General features: G+C 40.2%; 1 protein-coding gene across 2 annotated transcripts in view; it reads left to right on the top strand.

Moving 5' to 3' along the window:
* MAP2K6 (mitogen-activated protein kinase kinase 6) overlaps positions 1 to 21,165 on the top strand; it is a 142,356-nt gene that overhangs the window by 80,578 nt on the left and 40,613 nt on the right. Inside the window, exons 3-10 of one of the 2 annotated variants that reach the window (XM_003417286.3) lie at positions 7,090 to 7,138; positions 7,877 to 7,990; positions 9,841 to 9,960; positions 11,151 to 11,267; positions 12,399 to 12,450; positions 14,912 to 15,039; positions 16,130 to 16,207; positions 18,103 to 18,242. In XM_003417286.3, coding sequence (XP_003417334.2) covers positions 7,090 to 7,138; positions 7,877 to 7,990; positions 9,841 to 9,960; positions 11,151 to 11,267; positions 12,399 to 12,450; positions 14,912 to 15,039; positions 16,130 to 16,207; positions 18,103 to 18,242 — 798 coding nt within the window. The remainder of the gene's footprint in view (positions 1 to 7,089; positions 7,139 to 7,876; positions 7,991 to 9,840; positions 9,961 to 11,150; positions 11,268 to 12,398; positions 12,451 to 14,911; positions 15,040 to 16,129; positions 16,208 to 18,102; positions 18,243 to 21,165) is intronic. The other variant, XM_064270821.1, reaches the window with a different exon arrangement.

Here is a 21,165-nt window from a genome sequence, read left to right as displayed (position 1 = left end):
CAATATTGAATGGGTAACTTTGGCCTCAATGTCTCAAATTATTGGTTGGGTGATAACTGAGTGTCACAAGGCATTTTTTTTTCCTTTTTTTTGTTATGCTTTAAGTGAAAGTTTACAAATCAAGTCAGTCTCTCATACAAAAATTTATATACACCTTGCTGTGTACTCCTAGCTGCTCTCCTCCTAAGGAGACAGCACACTTCTCTTCTCCACCCTGTATTCCTGTGTCCATTCAGCCAGCTCCTGTCCCCCTCTGCCTTCTCATCTCGCCTCCAGACAGGAGCTGCCCACATAGTGTCATGTGTCACAATGCATCTGGCAAATGGGGTCCTATGTAACTCAAGCTAGGTCCCAGGATGTAGATTCTCTTGCCTTTCCACTGTAGGTTTCAGCAAACAAATCCCTGAAAGCCACTACTATAACCATTAGGTTGACATGGAAAGGTGGTATTTGGTGAGGACCCAGCCTTCTGGCACCTATATCCTGCCCTTGAGAGCTGTATAAACAGAGGATAAAATGAGGTAAAGGAAACCCTCTTTATAGCTGAGGCTTTGGCTCAAATCCCTAATTGAGTTCAAGTCCTGATGAAGCAGGATATGCTCTCCACGAGCCTCCCTCTTGTTTCCTTGTCTTCTGTGGGGTGGAGAGAGTGCTTCCTGTCCAGCTGGAGGTAAGACCATTTACCAAAGCACCTGCAGAGGAGGAATGGAAATTCCAAGGAAACAAATCACAATAGAAGTACCAGAAAGACATAGGAAGCCCAGAGAGACCATCCCAGTGGGAGCCAGAGTTTGAGGCTTTTGCTCATCTCTACCAAAGTGCCTCTCTTTGTAAAGGTTTTTGACCTTAAATATGCCCTATCAGAAAGTGCTAGTAAAAATGATCATGTCTATTGTAAGACACTGCTGAGGTCATCGGTCATTGTGTTCTATGCAGCAATATAAAAAATTAGAAGAATCTCTAAGGGCAGAGTGGAGTGGAAGGCTACTCGTAACTAACTTACTGAACTCACTTATTTTGGGGAGTTTTTTGTACATTACTTGGTCTTTTCTACATAGATATGCCATCAGCAAATAGTTTTATTTCTTCCTTTTCAATCTTTATTCCTTTAATTTTTTTTTCTCTTGGCTTACCGTAATGGCTGATATGTCCATTGCAATTTTTTTTTTTATGTTAAATAAGATTGCTGAGAGCAGGCATCCTTGCCTGGTTCCCAGCCTTAGAGGAAAGCATCCAGTCTTTCATCATTAAGTATGATGTTAAACCAAAACCTAATCTAGCTGCCATCGAGCCAATGCACGCAGTATGATGCTAGCTATAGGTTTTTTTTGGATGCTGTTTATGAGACTGAATAAGTTCCTCTCTATTTCTGGTGTACTGAGAATTTTTATCAGGCATGGGTGTTGAATTTTGTCAAATGGTTTTCTGCATCAATTGATACGATCATAAGATTTTTTCCTCTTTCTTCTGTTGATATGCTAGATTATACCAATTAATGTTTGAATATTCAAACAGCCTTGCATACCTGAAATAAATCTCACTTGATTGTGATATATATATATATATATATATATTTTATATATTGTTGGATTCAATTTCATGAAATTTTGTTGAGGATTTTTTGTCTAAGTTCATGAGAGATGTCAGTCGATAGTGGGTTTTGTGTGTGGGTATTGCCAGATTTTGGTTATAATGCTGGCCTCATAAAATGAGTTTGGAAGGGTCCCTTATTCTTCTGTTTTCTAGTAGCAACTGTATAAAATAAAATAAAATAAAATAAAAAAACAAACCTGTAGCCGTCGAGTTGATTTCCAACTCATAGCGATCCTATAGGACAGAGTAGAACTGCTCCATAGGGTTTCCAAGGAGCAGCTGGTGGATTTGAACTGCCGACCTTTTTGGTTAGCAGCCACTGTGTCACTAGGGCTCCACAGAGTATATAATGTTGGCGTTAATTATTTTTTAAATGTTGCTAAAATTCTCCAGTGAAATCATCTGGGACTAGATATTTCTTTTTTGGAAGCTTTTTAATTACGAATTCAATTTGTAAAGGTTAATAGTTTTAATAGCTTAATAGTTATAGGACTGTTGAGATTATCTGTTTCATCTTGGCTGAGTTTTGGTAGTTTCAAGTTTTTGAGGCATTGGCCCATTTCTTCTAAGTTGTTAAATTTTTGAGAGTAAAGTTGTCCATAGTATTTCCTTATTATTCTGTTAATGACGGGGGGATCTGTTGTGACATGCTGTTTTAGTCTTGATATTGGTAATTTGTGTCTTCTTTTTTATCTTTGTCATTCTTGCTAGAGGTTTATCAGTTTTTTTTTTTTTTTGAAGGACTAAACTTTTGTTCTTTATTGTTTTCCTGTTTGCAATTTCATTCATTTCTGCTCTTTGTTATTTTTTGGGGGATATATTTTTATACTGACCTCCCAGCTGTTTTATGGCCCTTCCCTTTTTGCCTTTTTATTCTTCGCATCTTCCAATTTATACTAATTTCTGTATTTTATGAACTTGATGAAAGCCACCTTTAAATCTCTTTGTTACGAGTAAATTACTAAAAGCCCATGCAAGGATAAAAGTAGTTTGTGTGTTGTTTTTCTCTTGCGCAGTAGAATTCACTTTGTGTTTCACTCTGCAAAGCCAAGAGCGTTCTTCTTGCGCTTCATTATTGTAAATGATACAGTTTCAGCTCAGGGAGAGGATTAATGTTATTATTTTAAAGGCTTAAATTTGTGTTCCTAAAGAAGTAGCTTCCACTTTCTGCATTTTTCTTGGCAACGTTTTTGAGGTTGGCTTCATGATTCTTACCATTCATAGCCTGCCTTTTTCTGCCATGCTACACAAAAATAAATAGCCCAGGACAGAGCCCCATTCTCCTTCGTTCCGTGTGTGTGGGCCCTCTGCTGGAGCTCTTTCCTTGCCAGTTGGTCTTTGAGCTGTCCCGTCACTTGATTGGCACTTGTTCTAAAGCGATCCTATGCTAGTCAGTATTTTATCTAACCCTCACAAGAAACTCAGGCAGCGGTTATTATTATTCTTGCTTTAGAAGCAAATGGAGCTGTACAAGGGTCAGCTGCCTTGTCCAAAGCAGTTGAACCTAGCTTGGTGGATAAGAGTTCAGACTCTGGAGCCAGAATACCTGGGTTCATATTTGGGATCTATACTTTGCTAGTCGAAAACCTTAGGCAAATTACCTAAACCCCACTAAGCCTTAGTTTCCCTTTCTGAAAAATGGGAATAATAGTGCAATCGTTACAAGGATTCAATGTTGTAACATATGTTAAGTGTCTAGCATAGTGCCTGGAGCATTTTAATTGCTTAATGAAGAGTAGCTCTGAGTGTTGTTATCATTTCTGCACAGCTTCTAAGTGGAAGAGCTGGCATATAAACCCAGGGCTTCCTGACTTGGATGTCTGTCCTCTTAACCACATTAGACTGATGGGTGCTAGGCCCAGACAGTCTATGGCTAGTGAAATGAGAGGCAAGACCCTTTACCTCTGTAGTTAAGGAGCCTTCATGGTATGGCTCTGAGTTTCATCTCACTTCTCATTGAATGACCTTCAATTATTTAGTTTCTTTCAATGTCAATTCTTCACATTAAATACTGATAATAATACCTCTAAGACTTTTGAAAATTAAAGGTGATATTTTATGTAAAGGGTCTACGATCCCTCACTCAAAACAACCAAAAGAAAAGAAAACAAAACAAAACCAGTTGTTGCCATCAAGTTGACTTTAACTCATGGCAAATCCCTGTGTGTCAGAATAGAACTGTGTTACATGGGATTTTCAGGGACTGATTTTTCAGAAGGAGATCACCAGGCCTTTCTTTCAAGGTGCCTCTGGGTGAACTTGGACCTCTAACTTGTTGGTTGGGTGCTGAATGTATTAACTGTTTGCACCACCCGGGGACTCCTCTCTCACCCAAGTAGGTGCTTAATATATAGTGTTGAATGAAAAAATGGTTATTAAAATAATAACCAGTGAACTGGTTACCCATATAGTATTATAAATAAACAATTGTTGTAATAAACAGAAAGCTGGTTGTTCATATTAAAAACAAATACTAGGTGACCTTTAGAATACCTTTGGCCTTCCAGGGAAAGGGTTTTGTAGTAAGCTTGGTTCTTTCCCCAGAGGACTGAAATACGGAATAAATGGCAGAGAACACCCTCCCACAGTATAAACCCCCTGCCGAGTCTCAATGCCCCAGACAAACTAACATACCTGGCCCTGCACAGAGTACAGTGTCAACTAATCCAATCTGAGCTGTCAGTCTTGGCTCCATTTCTTGATGCTTTTGGCCGACTTGATGAGCCCAAAGGCCTGAGGCTTGGGTGGGTGGATCATCTTCTTTAGAGGAAGACCAGGGTGTTGGGAGCAAGTTCCTTGGATTCAATCAGACTTGTGCTAGAATTGTAGTTTCACCACTTGGCAGCTTTTAAACTGGAAGCAAGTTTGTTAAATTCTAAATTAAATGGTGTCTCATCTGGAACATAGGAATAATGATACCCGTAGTTCTGTTTTTTTTGGTTTTTGTTTTTGCAGAAGGAGGTATTAAATGAGATGCAGGTAAAATGCTTAGCCCAGTCCTCACGACATTTCCTTCCCTCCTTAGGTAAGATTGAAATTCAGGTGACCTGAGTTTTATTTTCAGCTCCATTCATGGGACTGTGGCTTCAGCAAATCACCAAACTTTTCTGGGCCTCATTTTTCTCAGTCTGGAAAATGGAATGATAACCTTCCTATGAGGTATAGTTATACCGCAAGGTTGGAGTTCTGGGTGGTGCAAATGGTTAACATGCTTGACTGCTAACTGAAAGGTTGGCATTTTGAGTCTACCCGGAGGCACCTAGGAAGAAAGGCCTGGTGATTTACTTCTGAAAAATCAGCCATAGCACAGTCTTAGTCTGACACACGTGGGATCACCATGAGTCAGAGCCAACTCAATGGCAACTGGATTTATAATGCAACGTTGGTATAGAACCGGGGTCAGCACACTTTTTTGTAATAGACCAGACAGTGAATATTTTAGGCTGCACAGACCACCATGGCCTCTGACACATATTCTTTGTTGTGTGTTTTTTACAACCCTTTAAACTTGTAAAAATCATTCTTAGCTCAGCCACAGGCTGCAATTTGCCAACCCCTGGTATAGAATATTATAATATTAGACCTGAAGGGGGCTTTTCCAATGCCTTCAGAGGATGAGCAAGAAAACAGAAGTAGCCCCAAGCAATGAGTGACCTTCCTGTTGTCACATATTTGTAAAAGGGAGGCTGCTAAAAAATTGCAGAGGATTTTTTAAGATGGTTTCTATTAGTCACGTTTCAAATAATATTTGCTTTTGTCTTGACGTTCCATTGCGACTAGTACAAACTTACTGTGACAACTAAAGAAAAATAGCTTTTGAAATTTTAAGAATGAGAAATTAGGATTTTGGAAATTTGATTCCTCTGGAAAACTTACCTGATGAATAATTTCCTGCTCAGAAACACAAGATACGTAAAACCATCACAGGCAGGTGTGTGTGTGTGTGTGTGTGTGTGTGTGTGTGTGCTTCTCTCACTCCTAGTCCTCAGTTTTAGCTTGGTGTAGAAAGACTCCAAGCGTTCTGTCCATATCAGAGGGATTCTGAGGGGAGAGCAGGTTTGCTATTAAAACCTTAGATTCATTTTTATATCTGTGTTTATATTCCTACTTCTTTCTTATTATTTAATTTATTTAGTTTTGGCAGAAGGGGTAGAACCAGAACACATTAAGGTTGGGAAAAATGTCCTTGGCAAAGGATTCCTCCCTCCCTCCCTCCCTCCCTCCCTCCCTCTCTTCCTTCCATTTTCCTTTGTATTTTTTAAAGACAGTTCTGACATGGAATATCTTTCTGAGGAGACCTGAGTTCTCACTTTTTGGTCACACTTCATTCTGGTAGTGCAGGGATTCTTTGAGCTTTAGCCTCTGGTTGCAGCTATTTGGTTGATCATATTTATACTATATTTATTGGCATTTTATTACTTTTGTCATGAATCTTTTGCTGCATTTATTTCAAGAAAACACTTTTCTAGGCTCTTAGCTAGATTTATGGAGTCCCTGGATGGTGCATACAGTTAAGTGCTTGGCTGTTGAATGAAAGGTGGTGGTTCGAGTCCACCCAGACATGTCTTGGAAGAAAGGCCTGGAGATCTGCTTCTGAAAAATCAGCCATTGATAATTCTATGGAGCACAGTTCTGCTACACACATGGGGTTGCCATGAGTTGTAGTCAACTTCATGGCAACTGGTTTGTAAGACATATAGCCAAAACCAAACATCTTTATCTAAGTGGATGATATAACCTAAGATAGCATTACAGATAAATACACATGAGGAGACTAAGTGATCTCTCCTATGGAGACATATAATCAGCAAACCTCTCGTTCCCAAGAAGACCCCTGGGAAGTATGTACTGAAGAAATATGACAGCATCATGGTATAGAAAGTATGCTGACCTGGAGTCAGGAAACCTGGGTTAGTCTTGTGACCTCGGGCAAGTCACTTCACCCCTCTGGACCTGTTCTTCTATCTATAAAAGAAGAGACAAGATTTGGAATTCCTATGTTCTGTGAATTTTGTGGGTTAACAAAACCACATGCCAACTATTGATCCTTCTTAAAACAATTATGAAAAAAAGGTAAAATAATTGAGCATATTAATGTTCTTGGATGAAGTAAAAAGTTTGAGGTTGACTATTATAATTACCTATATGATTCTGTATATATGACTCAAATTTGTCGGATATTTATGCCAAGCATCCTTCTAATCCATTTTACTTGGAATATCTCATTTCATACTCACTGATACTCAACAAGGTAGGTGTACTGGTATCCCCATGGTAAAATGAAGAAATGGAAACTCAAAGAGATTAACTTATTTGGGCTCATCTTAAACCCAAATGTATTTTATTCCAAATCCCATATTATTTATACTAACTCTGCTTTATTTTACTCACGGAACCTCATTACTAAGGAAAAATCTCTCCAGTCACATATGATCTGGAAAGTACCTCTTTGACTAAGTACCTCATGTTTTTTCTTTGCTCTGTTTTCTTTCTTAGGCCACCTCGAGATTTAGACTCTAAGGCTTGCATTTCTATTGGAAATCAGGTGAGCAAACTCAAGTCTGCCAGTTAATAGCTTGGCAGTTTTACATGTATGCTTTCTGACTGACCATTGAAAAATGTATTTTCTGTAACATGCAGTAAGGTGGTGGGTCAAAAAAAAAAGGCTTGAATTTAAAGGGAAGTGGTATGTGGCAATCTGCTCCCAAAAAATCAGCCATGGAAAGCCTCACAGAGCACATTTCTTCTCTGATACAAATGGGGTTGCCATGAGTCGGAATTGACTCCACGGCAGCTGGTGGTATTTTGTGGAGCTCTTCATATTTTGAATGGTGAAGCGAAATCAGGCTATTTAGGTCCTGATGTAAGGTAGTTATTTGAGGAGAATGAATGACTGTCTTTGGGGGGCATTTCTCAAAACCCTAAACTTTGATCCATCTGCCACCAGACAGAAAAATGGATTATGGACCTAACAAAGGGGGTGTGGACAGAGGACCACAGTGTAAATAGCTCTGCAATTTGGAAGCCGATTTGGAGTTGGATAGGCATTCTGAGAATCTCTTATGTTGCCTGCGACAAACAGGTGGTGTTCTGTGGGAGCCTCAACATCTCCAGGTGCTTTTTGCAGCTTCTTGCTTTCAGTGGCTGCTATGGTGTCCCAGAAAGCTTCTGATCCAGAAAATCATCCATAAAACATCGGAAGAAGCCAAACAAAGGTTAATCTTTGGCTTCTTTCAGTTAATCTTTCTCTTTCCTATTATGTTGTTACCTTTCTCTCTTGCAGAACTTTGAAGTGAAGGCTGATGACCTAGAGCCTATAATGGAACTGGGGCGAGGGGCGTACGGCGTGGTGGAGAAGATGCGGCATGTGCCCAGTGAGCAGATCATGGCGGTGAAGGTACAACTGACATATAAGTGGTGTATATGTGTATCCATATCAATTGCAAATCATAGAAAGCTTGGTTTACATAGAAAATTGCAAATCAACTGCCCTTTTCATAGAAGCAAAAAGTGTTTAATGGAGCGAAACAGAAAAGGTTATTTGTGTGGAACAATATTTTCCCTCAAACATGTGGGAAATACTTCATTGATACAAGTTGCATCTATTGTTTTTTTAATTGACAAGTTCCACCCGCCCACACTTTTTAATTTCCCACACAACCACCAGTTGTTGTTACACGTAACAGAATTAACAATACTTTATTAGCCTTATCAAATACCTGGTCCACATTAAAATTTCCTTGATTGTCTCAGAGGTTTGTTTGTTCGTTTGGCTTTTTGTCCTGTTGGTTTTTCAAATCAGCACTTAGAGTTCACATACTGCATCTGGTTGTGATATCTCCTAAGTCTCTTTTTCTCTCTATTCTATTGTTCTTAAAAATTGGCCTTGAAAATCAAGAATTGAGGCAGAGGAGCTGTCTCCAATTCTGGGAAAAGGAGAGTAAAAGGCATACAAGTAGATTTGCATAATTTTTGAAGTGTCCAAAGAGATTAAGGATCATGGCCTATTTCTTGAGTAGAAACTGGAGGGACTTTGGAGGATTAACATCTCCAGCTAATAGGTTTGGTCCATTGTTAGCAATGTGGATGGTCAGATGGCTTGTACCCACTTTGCTTTTGGAGAATGGAGATACCTTTCCCTTCTTAGTAGATATTGAGGTTTGATTTTCTGTTGATTTTTGGCTAAGTAGTTAAAAAATGTTAAGGTCTAGTGGTATTATGGGGCCCTGGTGGCTCAATGGTTAAGTGCTTGGCTGCTAACTGAAAGGTCGGAGGTTTGAACCCATCTAGCAGCTCCATGGAGAAAAGACTTTGACAATATGCTCCCGTAAAGATTCTTGTTGTTGTGTGCTGTGCAGTCAATTTTGGCTCCTAGCGACCCCATGTGACGAAGTAGAACTATCCCATAGGGTTTCCTAGGCTGTAATCTTTACAGGAGCAGATCGCCAAGTCTTTTCTCCTGTGGAGCCACAGTTAGGTTCAAACTGCCAACTTTTTGGTTAGCAGCTCAGCGCTTACCTGTTGTGCCACCAGGGCTCTTTCCTGTAAAGATTACAGCCTAGGGAACTCTACAGGGCAGTTCTACTCTGTCATATAGGGTTGTTTTGAGCCAGAATTGACTTGACGGTACACAGCAACAACAAGTGGTGTGTATTTTCTGTCACTTAATCATAAGAAATGTAACTATGTTTCTTTCATGCTACATTTGCTGGTGTGGCAGGTTCTTTTCTCTCAGGACCACTGGGGTGGAAATGAGTGGGGTCTCTATTTGTTTGATTCTGTTTCCTGTAGCTGTACCAACACTCTTACAGCCGCTGTTTATTCCAAAGACTATCACATGTTCCCAAAGAGGGGCTTTTGGTTCTTTGTCTCTCTCAGGGCTTCAGATCAGCAGCAAACTAATTAACATTGTGGCTCTTGCACAGACATAATAAAGCAAACCAGACTGTTTTTGTAACTTGCGAAAGACATTCCTAAACATTAAACATTTGCCCACTCTCCAAAATGTATTATCCGTTTGCTTCCTACCAGGGATTAGACAGGAAATCAAATGAATGCGGTCTGGCTTCCTTATTTTTCATTGGATACAAATAGCGAATCACTTGGAGTATTTGAGAGATTGTTGCTAGACATTGTGTCATAAATTTCTGTACTATTTTTAGAAGGACAGCCCTTAAGGTCCCTGCCTTATTAACCGACTCATCTTCAGAGTAGTAACCATAAGTTTTTCCACGCATTTCCATTCAGCGGATCCGGGCCACAGTAAATAGCCAGGAGCAGAAAAGGCTACTGATGGATTTGGATATTTCCATGAGGACAGTGGACTGTCCTTTTACAGTCACCTTTTATGGCGCACTCTTCCGGGAGGTAGGTAATTCTTTAGTTCAGCCCAAGGAGAAAATAACTTAAACAGAAGTTTCTCAGATCACATAAATACCATCCACTCACATGGTACTCTTCTCTGCAGGCATCTCTTATATCGAGGGTTGTAAGTCTTATGCTAGAAGTCCTGGTGGCACGGTGGTTAAGCACTCAACTGCTAACCTAAGAGCTCCCGCTAGCAGTTCTGCAGTAGAAAGACCTGACAATTTGCTCCTGTAAAGATTATAGCCTTGGAAACCCTGTGGGGCAGTTCTATTCTGTCCTGTGGGGTTGGTATGAGTCACAATCGACTCGATGGCAATGGGTTAAGTCTTATACAGTGATTATATGCCCTGGTGCAAAAGTCAGCTTGTAAGTATGACATTTTCAAGTGTGTTTAGCCCCTTTGAAGATACCGAAGCTCTTTTTTTCTGTTTTGGTTGGCCTGTTGTGGCAGAACTGTCTATAGATTGTGGGGCCCTGGTGGCACAGTGGTAAGAGCTCAGGCTGCTAACCAAAAAGGCCAGCAGTTCGAATCCACCAGCTGCTACTTGGAAACCCAGTAGGGCAGTTCCACTCTGTCCCATAGGGTCTTTATGAGTTGGAATTGACTCGATGGCAACAGATTTGTTTGTTGTTTTTTTTTTGGGCGGGGGGGCGGCTATAGATTGATCAATTGTCTATAGATTGATGTGGATAGATTCCTTAATTTCCAAAATATTCTGGTCTTTTGTCCGTAAGCTTCGTGTAGCCATATGGGCTCATTTTATTGCTTTGCTCTGGCTCTATTTTTCACCCCACCCTTATGTGGATTATGATCCTTCATCTCACTCTTAAAACCAGCCTCATGATTGACTGTTGCTGGTGCTCAGTGCATGAGGGGCCAGACATGCCGCCGGCAGACAGCAGTTACAGCAAAGGCTTGTGTGGCTTAGTATTTAGATCCTGGTTTTCATTGAGGAGTGGTGATTACATGCCGGTTCTGTTTTGGTGTCTGCTGGCTTGCTCTTTGGAGATAATCTTACTTGTTTGTGAATTCCTTTGATATCTTGAAGGCAGACTGTACATTTCTTAAAAAAAAAAAAAAAAAAAAAACTCAAAGCCAGAAAATTATGGTTCTTCCTGACAGGTGTTAAGTGTTTCTTTTTTTCTCCTTTCTGTCCTGGCTAACAATCCTTCAACCACTTGTTCTTCAGGGTGATGTGTGGATTTGCATGGAGCTCATGGATACATCACTAGATAAATTCTATAAGCAAGTCATCGATAAAAGCCAAACGATTCCAGAGGACATCTTAGGGAAAATAGCAGTTTCTGTGAGTATATCATAAAACTTACTACAAGGAGCATGTGAGAAGTCTAGGCCTGATGTGTCTTTGTGTTCCCAGTATGAAGCAACACTGCCTAGAACACAGCTACCGTCTAGTACCTGTCTGTTGAATGTATGACTGGATGGATAAATGAATGCTTTTCTTTCCCAGTGCTATACAGAAGATTCTACCACTGACTTGGCTTGCTAACCTCTAAGTGAAATGCCTTCAAAGCAGTGTGTTTATCCACTGTGACCCCGTTCCTGGTGTCTGTATTCTGAAATGCTTCTTCCCATTTTCATAGTTTTAGATTTTCCCCTTCAGGTCGATGGGCATGGAAGGAAGCAGAAGAAATGGAAAGAAAGAATGCTTAATGGCTGTGGAGGGCGGAGGGGAAAAAAAGCTTGAGGATAGAATCCTGTTCAAAAGGGAGAAGAATGCAGAATAGAATTTCAAATTCTCATGGAATTCAGACTTTCTGGAGCCACTGAGGCTGGATGAAACTTCGAAACTATTGCCCTGAGATAATCTTTAAACTTTAAACCTAAACCAAAACTATTACCTGAAGTCTCCTTTGAACCAAAAAATAGTTCATCTTAATAGGTAAAGCATGTCTGTCTTGAGTATTGTGTTCTTTTAAAGAATTATCTATGTGAGAGCAAGTTGACAACAGCAACTCGAAAGGTTAGTTGAGAAGCTTAGGGGACAGTGAGTTTAAGTCAACGGTGGTGGGACAATTTGGAGAAGGGTGACAAGAATGTTTACATAGCTTAAAGAATATAATCAGTGTCACTGAGTTGGACATGTAGAAATTGTTGAAATGGTGTATAACTATATATTTTCACCAAAATTAGAATAGTTCAGGCCAAATGGAAAACAAGACAGATGATTGAGGCATCCTCTCTACTATAAGATATAGTGCTTCCAGCAGATGGCGTCCAATCCATCGATTTATTCATCTATGTATTCATTCATCCATCTTTGTGTAAATTCCTGTACATTTTCCTTGATAGGGCTACTATTTAGGAAAGTAGACCACCCTTGATCTGAAGCCCAGGCTAATAAACCTGAAGGTACTTAGCATTTAATTTCCTTCCAGTGATGGGGTAAATAAATTATCTTGTGTCTCTCTTGCAGATTGTTAAGGCATTAGAACACTTACACAGTAAGCTGTCTGTGATTCATCGAGGTAAGCATCAGAGAGCTGCCCTGGCTGCTCCTTTTATAAATTCATCTTTTTTACTTGAAGCTGTTGTTTTGTTTTGTTTTTTCCTTCCCTTGGCTGGAAGTGGAATGGGATCAGGCAAGAGAGCTGAGGGGTTTTCCTTTGGGATTAGTTAGTAAATCATGTAAGTAGCTGTTCTTTATCTTGGCTGAGGATATAATAAGACATGGGCTTTATATTACATTATATCTAAATTGAATATAAAATATCTGTTACCAAGCAAAATTGTGGGATTATCTTATTGAGAATTTTAGAGAATACATTAAAATGCATCTAGTATTGGCTGTCACCTGGGAGCTTATTAAAAAAGCAGAATCACAGATCCCAAGACCAGCTGAATCTGAATCTTCATTTTAACAGGACGATGAAGCGTGAAAAGCTCTGGTATAAAGCACAGCCCTTTCAGACAGCAAGAGGCGGATAAAATGACTTTGGTGGATTTGTCTCTTCTTTCTCTCCTTTCTGTTCCTTTCTATTGACTTATCTCTATATCCATCCATTCATCCACCCATATAACCATTCCTTTGTCTTTCATCCATCCATCCGTCCATCCGTCTATCCACCCACCCACCCACCCACCGATGCATCCATCCACTCATCTCTTATAGTCACTTCTCAAGCGTTTTTTGATACAGCACTGTAATAGGTGCACTGTGAGGCATCTGAGAGGAAGACACACCATTCTATGCCTCTCAAATTGTTAAAATTCCGCATAGACTTCTTGATAGGGAAATAAGATGAATATATAACAAACGTGGGGGAAAAAAGGCTCCATTAGAAATATGAAAGTAACAAATATGCATGTAGCATAGATAGTATATAAAACAATGAAATGATTAACACAGGTTGACTCCAGTCAGGGAAAGCTTCTTGAAAGACATTTGTTCAACCAGGTCTTTGCACAAATGAATGGAAAGTATTGATAACTCCCAGGGCATCGTGGTTTGGGTAATTCTTAAACTGTCCTTGCCTGAATATAATGTACAATTCCTGGCACAGTGTTTCTATTATTATTATTATTAAAAATTGGAGATATGGATGGAGGAAGAGGAGGAGAAGAAAGTAGGAAATAATCCAGATAGGAAGAAGAAGAGTGGATTACCCACAAATGTGACACTGATTTTTAAGTGTTTATTTCAAAATTCTGAAATATTTCATTAATATTAAGGAACATATGTAGGTGTATAAATGTAAGGTATAAAAAATAATAAAATGACACCCGTATGTCCACAATTCAGTTTAAGAAAAAATTATAAAGGACCATTTTTGAAGTTTTTAGAATAGCTTTTTTCTTCTGATTACGTGTGTATGCTTTGTGAAAAGTGTCACAAGGAAAAATGATGGTACTTTCCAATTCTATTACCCAGAGATGACTAGGTTCATTTTTTGTGGAGAGGGTGTGAGTGAAGGGGTGGGTTGTATCTTTCTTATGTGAAGGGTGCACTTAAAACTGTTCAGTAATACTCCTTCTTCCACATGTATGCAGGCAGTCCCCGACTTAAGACAGATTCGAGTTATGATGAACCGCACTCCAACAGTCTGTCTTTTTCTGTGTGTGCGCATTTTATCGTTAATTATATGTACTACGTACAGTGTTGCAGTGCGTAATTTGCTGATGTCATCATTCTCAGGTGTTCACTCGCAGGTGTTCAAAGACAAAGATCAAATTTATAAACATACTGATAATAAAAGGCAAAAATAAAGAAAACTAAAAAAAAAAAAAGAGGCATTTGACTTATGTCAGAACCGTGATATGACAGTCGTTGGAACAGAACCCCGTCATAAGTCAGGGACTGCCTGTATTCCGTGACCTGCTGTGTAGTCTAGGTTTATGGCACATTATACTATGTGACCTCTGGTACACCTTTTGCAGAGGTTTCGATCAAAACTGGTTGTTTTGATCCGGTTTGGTGTCTGATTATGTCACCGTCTGCCTTTTCCATCCCGTAATCTATGACTCCTACACTAAATAATTTATTAAAGTTCTTAACACATACTGGGGCAATGGAGGAAACTCTGGTGGTATAGTGGTTAAGAGCTACAGCTGCTAACCAAAAGGTCAGCAGTTCGAATCAACCAGGCGCTCCTTGGAAACTGTACGTGGCAGTTCTACTCTGTCCTGTAGGGCCACTATGAGTCGAAATCAACTGCAACAGGGTTTTGGGGCAATGGAGATGATACAATAAGTACAGGAAACAGTTCTTTCCAGTGATAGATTTATAATCCTACAAGAAGAGGAAAACATGAACTAGAAAATCAAGTTGAAAGCAATCAGCAAGTGTGTAACGGTGAGTCAGGGATGGCAGTTGTGTGGGGCTGTGTGGACGCAGGAAGGTGAAGGCAAAATGGAGATTTCTCGCCCTCTGGTGGTGGAGACGTGGATCTTCAAAGGGACTAATGAGCTCCTGGCTGTTCTTGCTTTCAGACGTCAAGCCTTCGAACGTGCTGATCAATGCTCTGGGCCAAGTGAAGATGTGTGATTTTGGAATCAGCGGCTACCTTGTGGACTCTGTTGCTAAAACGATCGACGCAGGCTGCAAACCCTACATGGCTGTAAGCTGGGGGTGGCATCTGAGACTGCAACTGCCAGCAAACCAGGCCAGGAAACAGGAAATGGAAGGTCACAGAGGGAAAAGGAAAATGTGTTATCCCTTTGCCTTGCCTAAGACTCAAAGAATATCTGGATCTTTTAAAACCTTAAGTACAGTGAAACCCCTGAGAGCCAGAACTCAACGGGAATGCCTTGCTTTTCTGGGTCTCACAAGTTTTTTGCCTTTGACAGGGTGCAGTCTTACCACTTGTCTGTCACTCCTTTGGTAGAAAATATTTGAGTTTTTCTTCTCTGACAGGTTTCCGCCTTAACACAGGTTCTGGCTTTTGTAGGTTTTACTGTATTTCCTGTCTGCAGTCCTTAGTTAATTGGTTCGTATGTATTATTTTATTTTAAATCAAGTAAAAGCTGTATCATATTAATTTGAAAAAAAAAATGTAAGTAATACAGCCTGTACAATGTCCCACACTGAATTGCAGGTGAGTGCTACTTTGCTTGTTGAGCACAGAACAGTAAATAGAATTTAAGTTACTCAAAATGGTCAGGTTCGTCGTTAGACAATCTCATGGCTGTGAGCAAAGTTTATTGTTGTAAGCAGAGAACTTGGGGTCCCCTTCACTGAAGAGATATATAATGTATTTGCTTTGGAAATGGACTTGTTCCTGGAATTGAAAAACTTTCCTTCCAGGTTTGATAAAGTTGCATAGATCTTTACCACTGGCCAGTAATCCAGTGACACTTGGTGATTCTTTTTACTCAGTTCTGGACTATTGGTGTTTTTAGTAAGAATAATTCTAGACCAGAGAGTAGCTTTATAACGTGTACCTCATTTCTTCTTATGGTGAAATTGAAATTTGTTTTGATTTGTGAAGGGGCTTTGAGCCATTACTCTCTCTCAGAAGATACTAGTGTAGAATGCAGAAAATGCCATGAAGATGTTGATATTTGTTGTAGTTAGCGAGTCTTCTTGACTGGGGAGGCACGTGAACAGCTTCTAACAACTCCATGGCAGCTGGTTTACCTACCCCCACTCCCAGAGAATTTATTGAGCCAAGAATACCAACTCAGTTGTCTTTTCTGTCTTCTTTCCAGCCTGAACGAATAAACCCAGAGCTCAACCAGAAGGGATACAGTGTGAAATCTGACATTTGGAGTCTTGGCATCACAATGGTAGTGTATGCTAATCTTCGTGGACTCTGACGTTCTGGGCATGACGTTGGAAGTGGGCTAACTTTGGGACCAAGAGATAAATGCTGTAAATACTTGTCTTGGGCATTCTTTCTTGCCTGAGATGGCAGGAGATTTTCAGTGGAAATGTTTGTAGTGTGTGTAATAGAAAGACTGACCTGGGTTTGGACAAACCCAGCTTGTTTTTTTATTGTGCCTCTTAACTGCTTGTATATCCTTGAGTAACTGATGAAGTCACATGAGCTGCCTCACTATCCTCATTCGTAAAATGAGAAGGTCTGATTAAGTTCCTTATGGTTTAAAATGAAATAGTCTAGTTTTGATACATGCTACAACATGGAAGAATCTTTGAGACATTACACTCAGTGAAATAAGCCAGACACAAAAGGACAAATATTGTATGAGCCCACTTATATGAAATACCTAGATAAGGCAAATGCATAGAGACAGAAAGTAGATGAGTGGTTGCCAGGGACTGACGGAAGGGGAGAATGGATAGTCATTGCTTAATAGGTACAGAGTTTCTGTTTGGGGTGATGAAAACATTTTAGAAATAAACAGTGGCCATGGTTGCACAACATTGTGAATATAATTAATACAAGTGAACTGAATGCTTAAAAATCTTTTAAATGGCAATTTTATGTTAAATATATGTTAACTACAATTAAAAAAAATAACAAAATTATTCTAGTCAAGGCAAGAAGAAGCTAAGCTACTCAAAGAGTGCTAATGTGTGTGGACCCTGATAGGGCTGTGTTATCCAGGACATAGCCATGCTTCTCTGGCTGTTGTTATGATAGCAGGCTTGGCTGTTGAGGTAAGGTATCCTAAAGACAAGATAACAAATAGCATAACATCCTTAGACACAGCCCTAAAACTATATGATCAGTCCTTAGCTGTAACTTTGAAAAACCAAAAAATCCAGTCATTGTCCAGTCGACATCAACTCATGGCAACCCCATGTGTGTGTCAGATCAGAGCTGTGCTCCATAGGGTTTTCAGTGGCTGGTTTTTTGGAAGTGGATCACCAGGCCTTTCTTCCAAGGTGTCTCTGGGTGGACTCGACTTTCTAACCTTTCAGTTAGCAGTCTAAATGATCATAAATTTTCAGTGTATCGCCAAGGTCTGGAATTATCCACTGGGGTCCTGGCTCCTTCCCAGGGACAGCAGCTGATTAAATCCTGTGAGTTATTCACATCCTCTGCCCAGAAAACACATGATCCTATAACAGCAAAGTGGCCTTTACTCACGTCCAAAAAAAGATCAGTTATTTGGTCCTAGGGGTTATTTTTTCTTTTTTTTCATTTTAGCAAGGGGCCTGCAGATATACAGCTCTATAAAGGTCTTAGGATAAGAATTACTTTTCAGACCAAACATTTGAAAACCTGGTTGTTTCAACAAGTTTAATCCTGCTGGCTTACAATTCTTATTAAGTGCCATAATGTGTTTCAATTTGGAACCCAGTTTAAATAGGCTTAAATAACTGTCACTAAAAAAAAAAAAAAAAGTTGCTGTCAAATTGATTCTGACTCATAGGGACCCTATTAGACAGAGTAGAACTGCCCCATAGGGTTTCCAAGGAGTGCCTGGTGGATTCAAACTGCCAACCTTTTGGTTAGCAGCTGTAGCTCTTAACCACTATCCCACCAGGGTTTCCATGTAACTGCCTCTAGGAAGATATGTTTGAAAATCCCTATCACCAGGAATTGGGGGAAATTTGCTAGAGTACATATTTATTAATTTGTTTCCTCTGCTTCCAAGTTTTACTTGAACTTTACGTTTGTTCTTCCTTCCGGTTTTCCTGGGACAAAACACACGTGCTTTCCTAAAGCAGCCCCACTTAAACTGCTGTCTCTTTGTTTTCTCTCCCCTTCTAGATTGAGTTGGCCATCCTCCGGTTTCCCTATGATTCATGGGGAACCCCCTTTCAGCAGCTCAAACAGGTGGTAGAAGAGCCATCGCCACAGCTCCCAGCAGACAAGTTCTCCGCAGAGTTTGTTGACTTTACCTCACAGTGGTAAGAGAGCCTCGCCTCCCAGGTGTCAGTGCTAAGAAAGAAGATGAGTTCTCATGAGTTGGCTCCATTGGGTTTAGTCCATTGTGCATAGAGTCGTTCCGAAAGCATGTGTCAAGTATGCCCTCTGTGCTGGAGATCAGAGGCGACTCCATCACAGTCCCTGTCCTCATTGAGCTCAGAGTCAGGTAGAGGCATCTCATCAATCAGTAATTATGGTACAGCCTGGCAAGTGCAATGATGGAGATACGCATAGGGTGTTTGGGAGCACTAAAGAGAGGTATTTGGAAAGACTTTCTGGTGAAGGTAATTCTGAGTTGAGACTATGTGAGGTATTTTTCCAGAAAAAGGGAAGTAGTAGGGGGAAAGGTATTCTAAGAAGGAAGGTCATGCATAGTGGTGTTGTTCTATGCTGAGTAAGTTCTGACTCATAGCAACCCCATGTGACACAGTAGAGCTTCCCCATAGGGTTTCCAAGGCTGTAATCTTTATGGGAGCAGATTGCCAGGTCTTTCTCCCATGGAGTTGCTGGGTGGGTTGGAACTGCCAACCTTTTGGTTAGCAGCCAAGTGTTTAACCATTGTGGTGCCAGGGCTCCTTATGCATAGTGTTAAAAATCGAGAAGCTCCTTTATAGGAGATATAAGCAATTTGATGTTGATTCGAGCATGAAGATAGAGGCTGATAGCACCCACTGGAAGTCTAGTGATAAAAAAAAATAGGGAACAGATAAAACACAAAGAATCACTTTGGGTAAGAAGACAGTGTGTTAGTTTGAGAATGTTACTTAGGTACCTAGAGTTCTTCTTTTAGTGCATCATAGCTTGTTCCCTGTGTCTATAATTGTCTATGAGGGTATAGTGGATAATGTTTAGGGTCTGGGAAAGGTACCCAAAGAAAGTTGGAGTTGAAAGAAGGAAGGAGCCATGGTAATACTATAAAAGTTTTTTTTCATAGAAATTGCCAGTGGAATCTAGGCAAGTAGGAGAGCAGATACTTTTCCTCTAGATAATCTAGTAATTTTTGTCTGTGTGGAGACAGTGCTGCCTAGCATAACTTGATCACAATGACTGTTGCATCAAATGCTGCTGGAAAAAAAGATGCCAAAAGTTAAGCACAAAATAGCACCAAGTCAGTTTATTTGGGCATACTGCAGAAGCAGATGAGAAAGGGGAGTTAGAGATGCTGACGGAACTACCCGTGACCCATGGAGAGTAGCAGTTCTGGTCAGTTGCCGCTGAGGAAGTTGTTGGAGCACTGAAGGCTTTCTGAAGCATGGAGGATGCCGAAGCAACCCCTTCCTCATGGTTATCACTGCTTGGCCGCCCTGCTCTTTGGAGAAGTGTTCTGGTTTTTTGGGAAACATGATGAGACAAAGCAACTATCTGTTGCTGGTGAAACAGTCCTCCTGGACCCATTGTACCTTCTCTTTACTGGTTATTTTTCCTAATGAGAGGTGAGGCTGCCCTACAGTTCTTTTTGTTCTCCTGACTGAATGGCCAGAGAGAGACTGGAGCACTGAATGCTAGTGCAGTATGTTGATGGGTGCCTCTTAAAATACACATCCTCCGGGCTAATCAGTTGTGTCCTCCTGTCAGCTTACCCTGAGCGAGTGTGCTGCATGTGGTAGTACACCTGGCAGATTGAGGTGGGCTCATGATTTTGTCTTTTGGGTTCAAGAATGTGGTGTTTTCTGTATTTACCCCTTATCCTCAAATGTTTAAAGGTCACCTGGGAAGAGGGATGAGTCGTCTTGGGTTGTTCAGACCTACAGTTCTCAAGAGGGGTGGGAATGGTAAAGAATCTATCTAGGGGAGGTCTCTTCAGACTGTCCTCCCTACTACCCCCTTCTCCAACCTGCCCCCTTTGCCCAAGGTTCTAGGTACTTCAGAAAACTTTGGTAAGAATGAAGCTGGTGTGAATAGTTTGAGAAAGCTGAGGCCCCTCTTGGGAATCACCAGTTTCATCCACTGGTTCTCAACTGTGACGACTCACGTACAAAACCCTAGGGAGCTTTCAAAAGTACTGTTGCCTAGACCTCACCCTCAGAAACTCTGATTCACTTGGTCTAGAGAGAGGCCTGAATACCGATACTTTTTCAAATGTTCCTCAAGTCAACGTAATGTATAGTCGGGTGGTGGTGGGGGGCAGGGGTGAGAACCCCTACTTTAGACATATGATCTGTGGACCTGCTATCAACTTCCTTCTGTTCAGAAAGCTTCTGCTTTTCCACTACTTATTCAAAAACCATTCAATGACTTTAATTTTCTTTCACCAAAGTATATTTCCCTTGAATAGAATTTCCCCCAAGGAATCAGAGCTTTGAAGATATTTTTAAAGCAAAACCTTGAAAAAGAAGAAACTGTTTTCTAATTTCAATATATATGCCCATATATGGAAATTCCAGCTACTTGTATTATTTTTCTTTATGGAACGACCACCCTCTAGAACACCCCTAGTTTCTTCATGTCTGTGCTTTGAGATTTCCCCTTCACTGTCTTTTCTTTCAGTACTAGTCCCAGCTATTACAATAGTTTATTATTTTAAAATTTTGAGTCATAGACAAATTCTTGCTTTCCTGGAACTGTTAATTCTGCTAACATTGGATCTTCTCCTTTGCACTCAAGAAAGCCAGTCTGGCTTGCTTCTGGGGTTTCCTAATAATAATAATGATAATAGAAAAGAAATTCAAATCATTTCAACTTTGAAGTCATCAAAGAATAAATTTTTCGTCTTCAAACTCCCAGTGTCATAGCTCAGTTAGAATCTGATACTTAAGAACATGAGTTGTGTAAAATAGCAAAGTCATTTTTGTTGGTAGGAGAATTGGCAAGTAGAAAGAGGAGCATTTATTCCATTTTTATGAGCATTTTTCTTATTCTCAGTCAGATTTTTCAAGTATATAGAGTCTCTTATTTTAGACCCCT

Source organism: Loxodonta africana, chromosome 18 (genome assembly GCF_030014295.1).
Source record: "Loxodonta africana isolate mLoxAfr1 chromosome 18, mLoxAfr1.hap2, whole genome shotgun sequence".
NCBI classification, from domain to species: domain Eukaryota; kingdom Metazoa; phylum Chordata; class Mammalia; order Proboscidea; family Elephantidae; genus Loxodonta; species Loxodonta africana.
The sequence above is the reverse complement of the archived record's forward strand: the minus strand, read 5'-3'. Positions and strand labels throughout refer to the sequence as shown.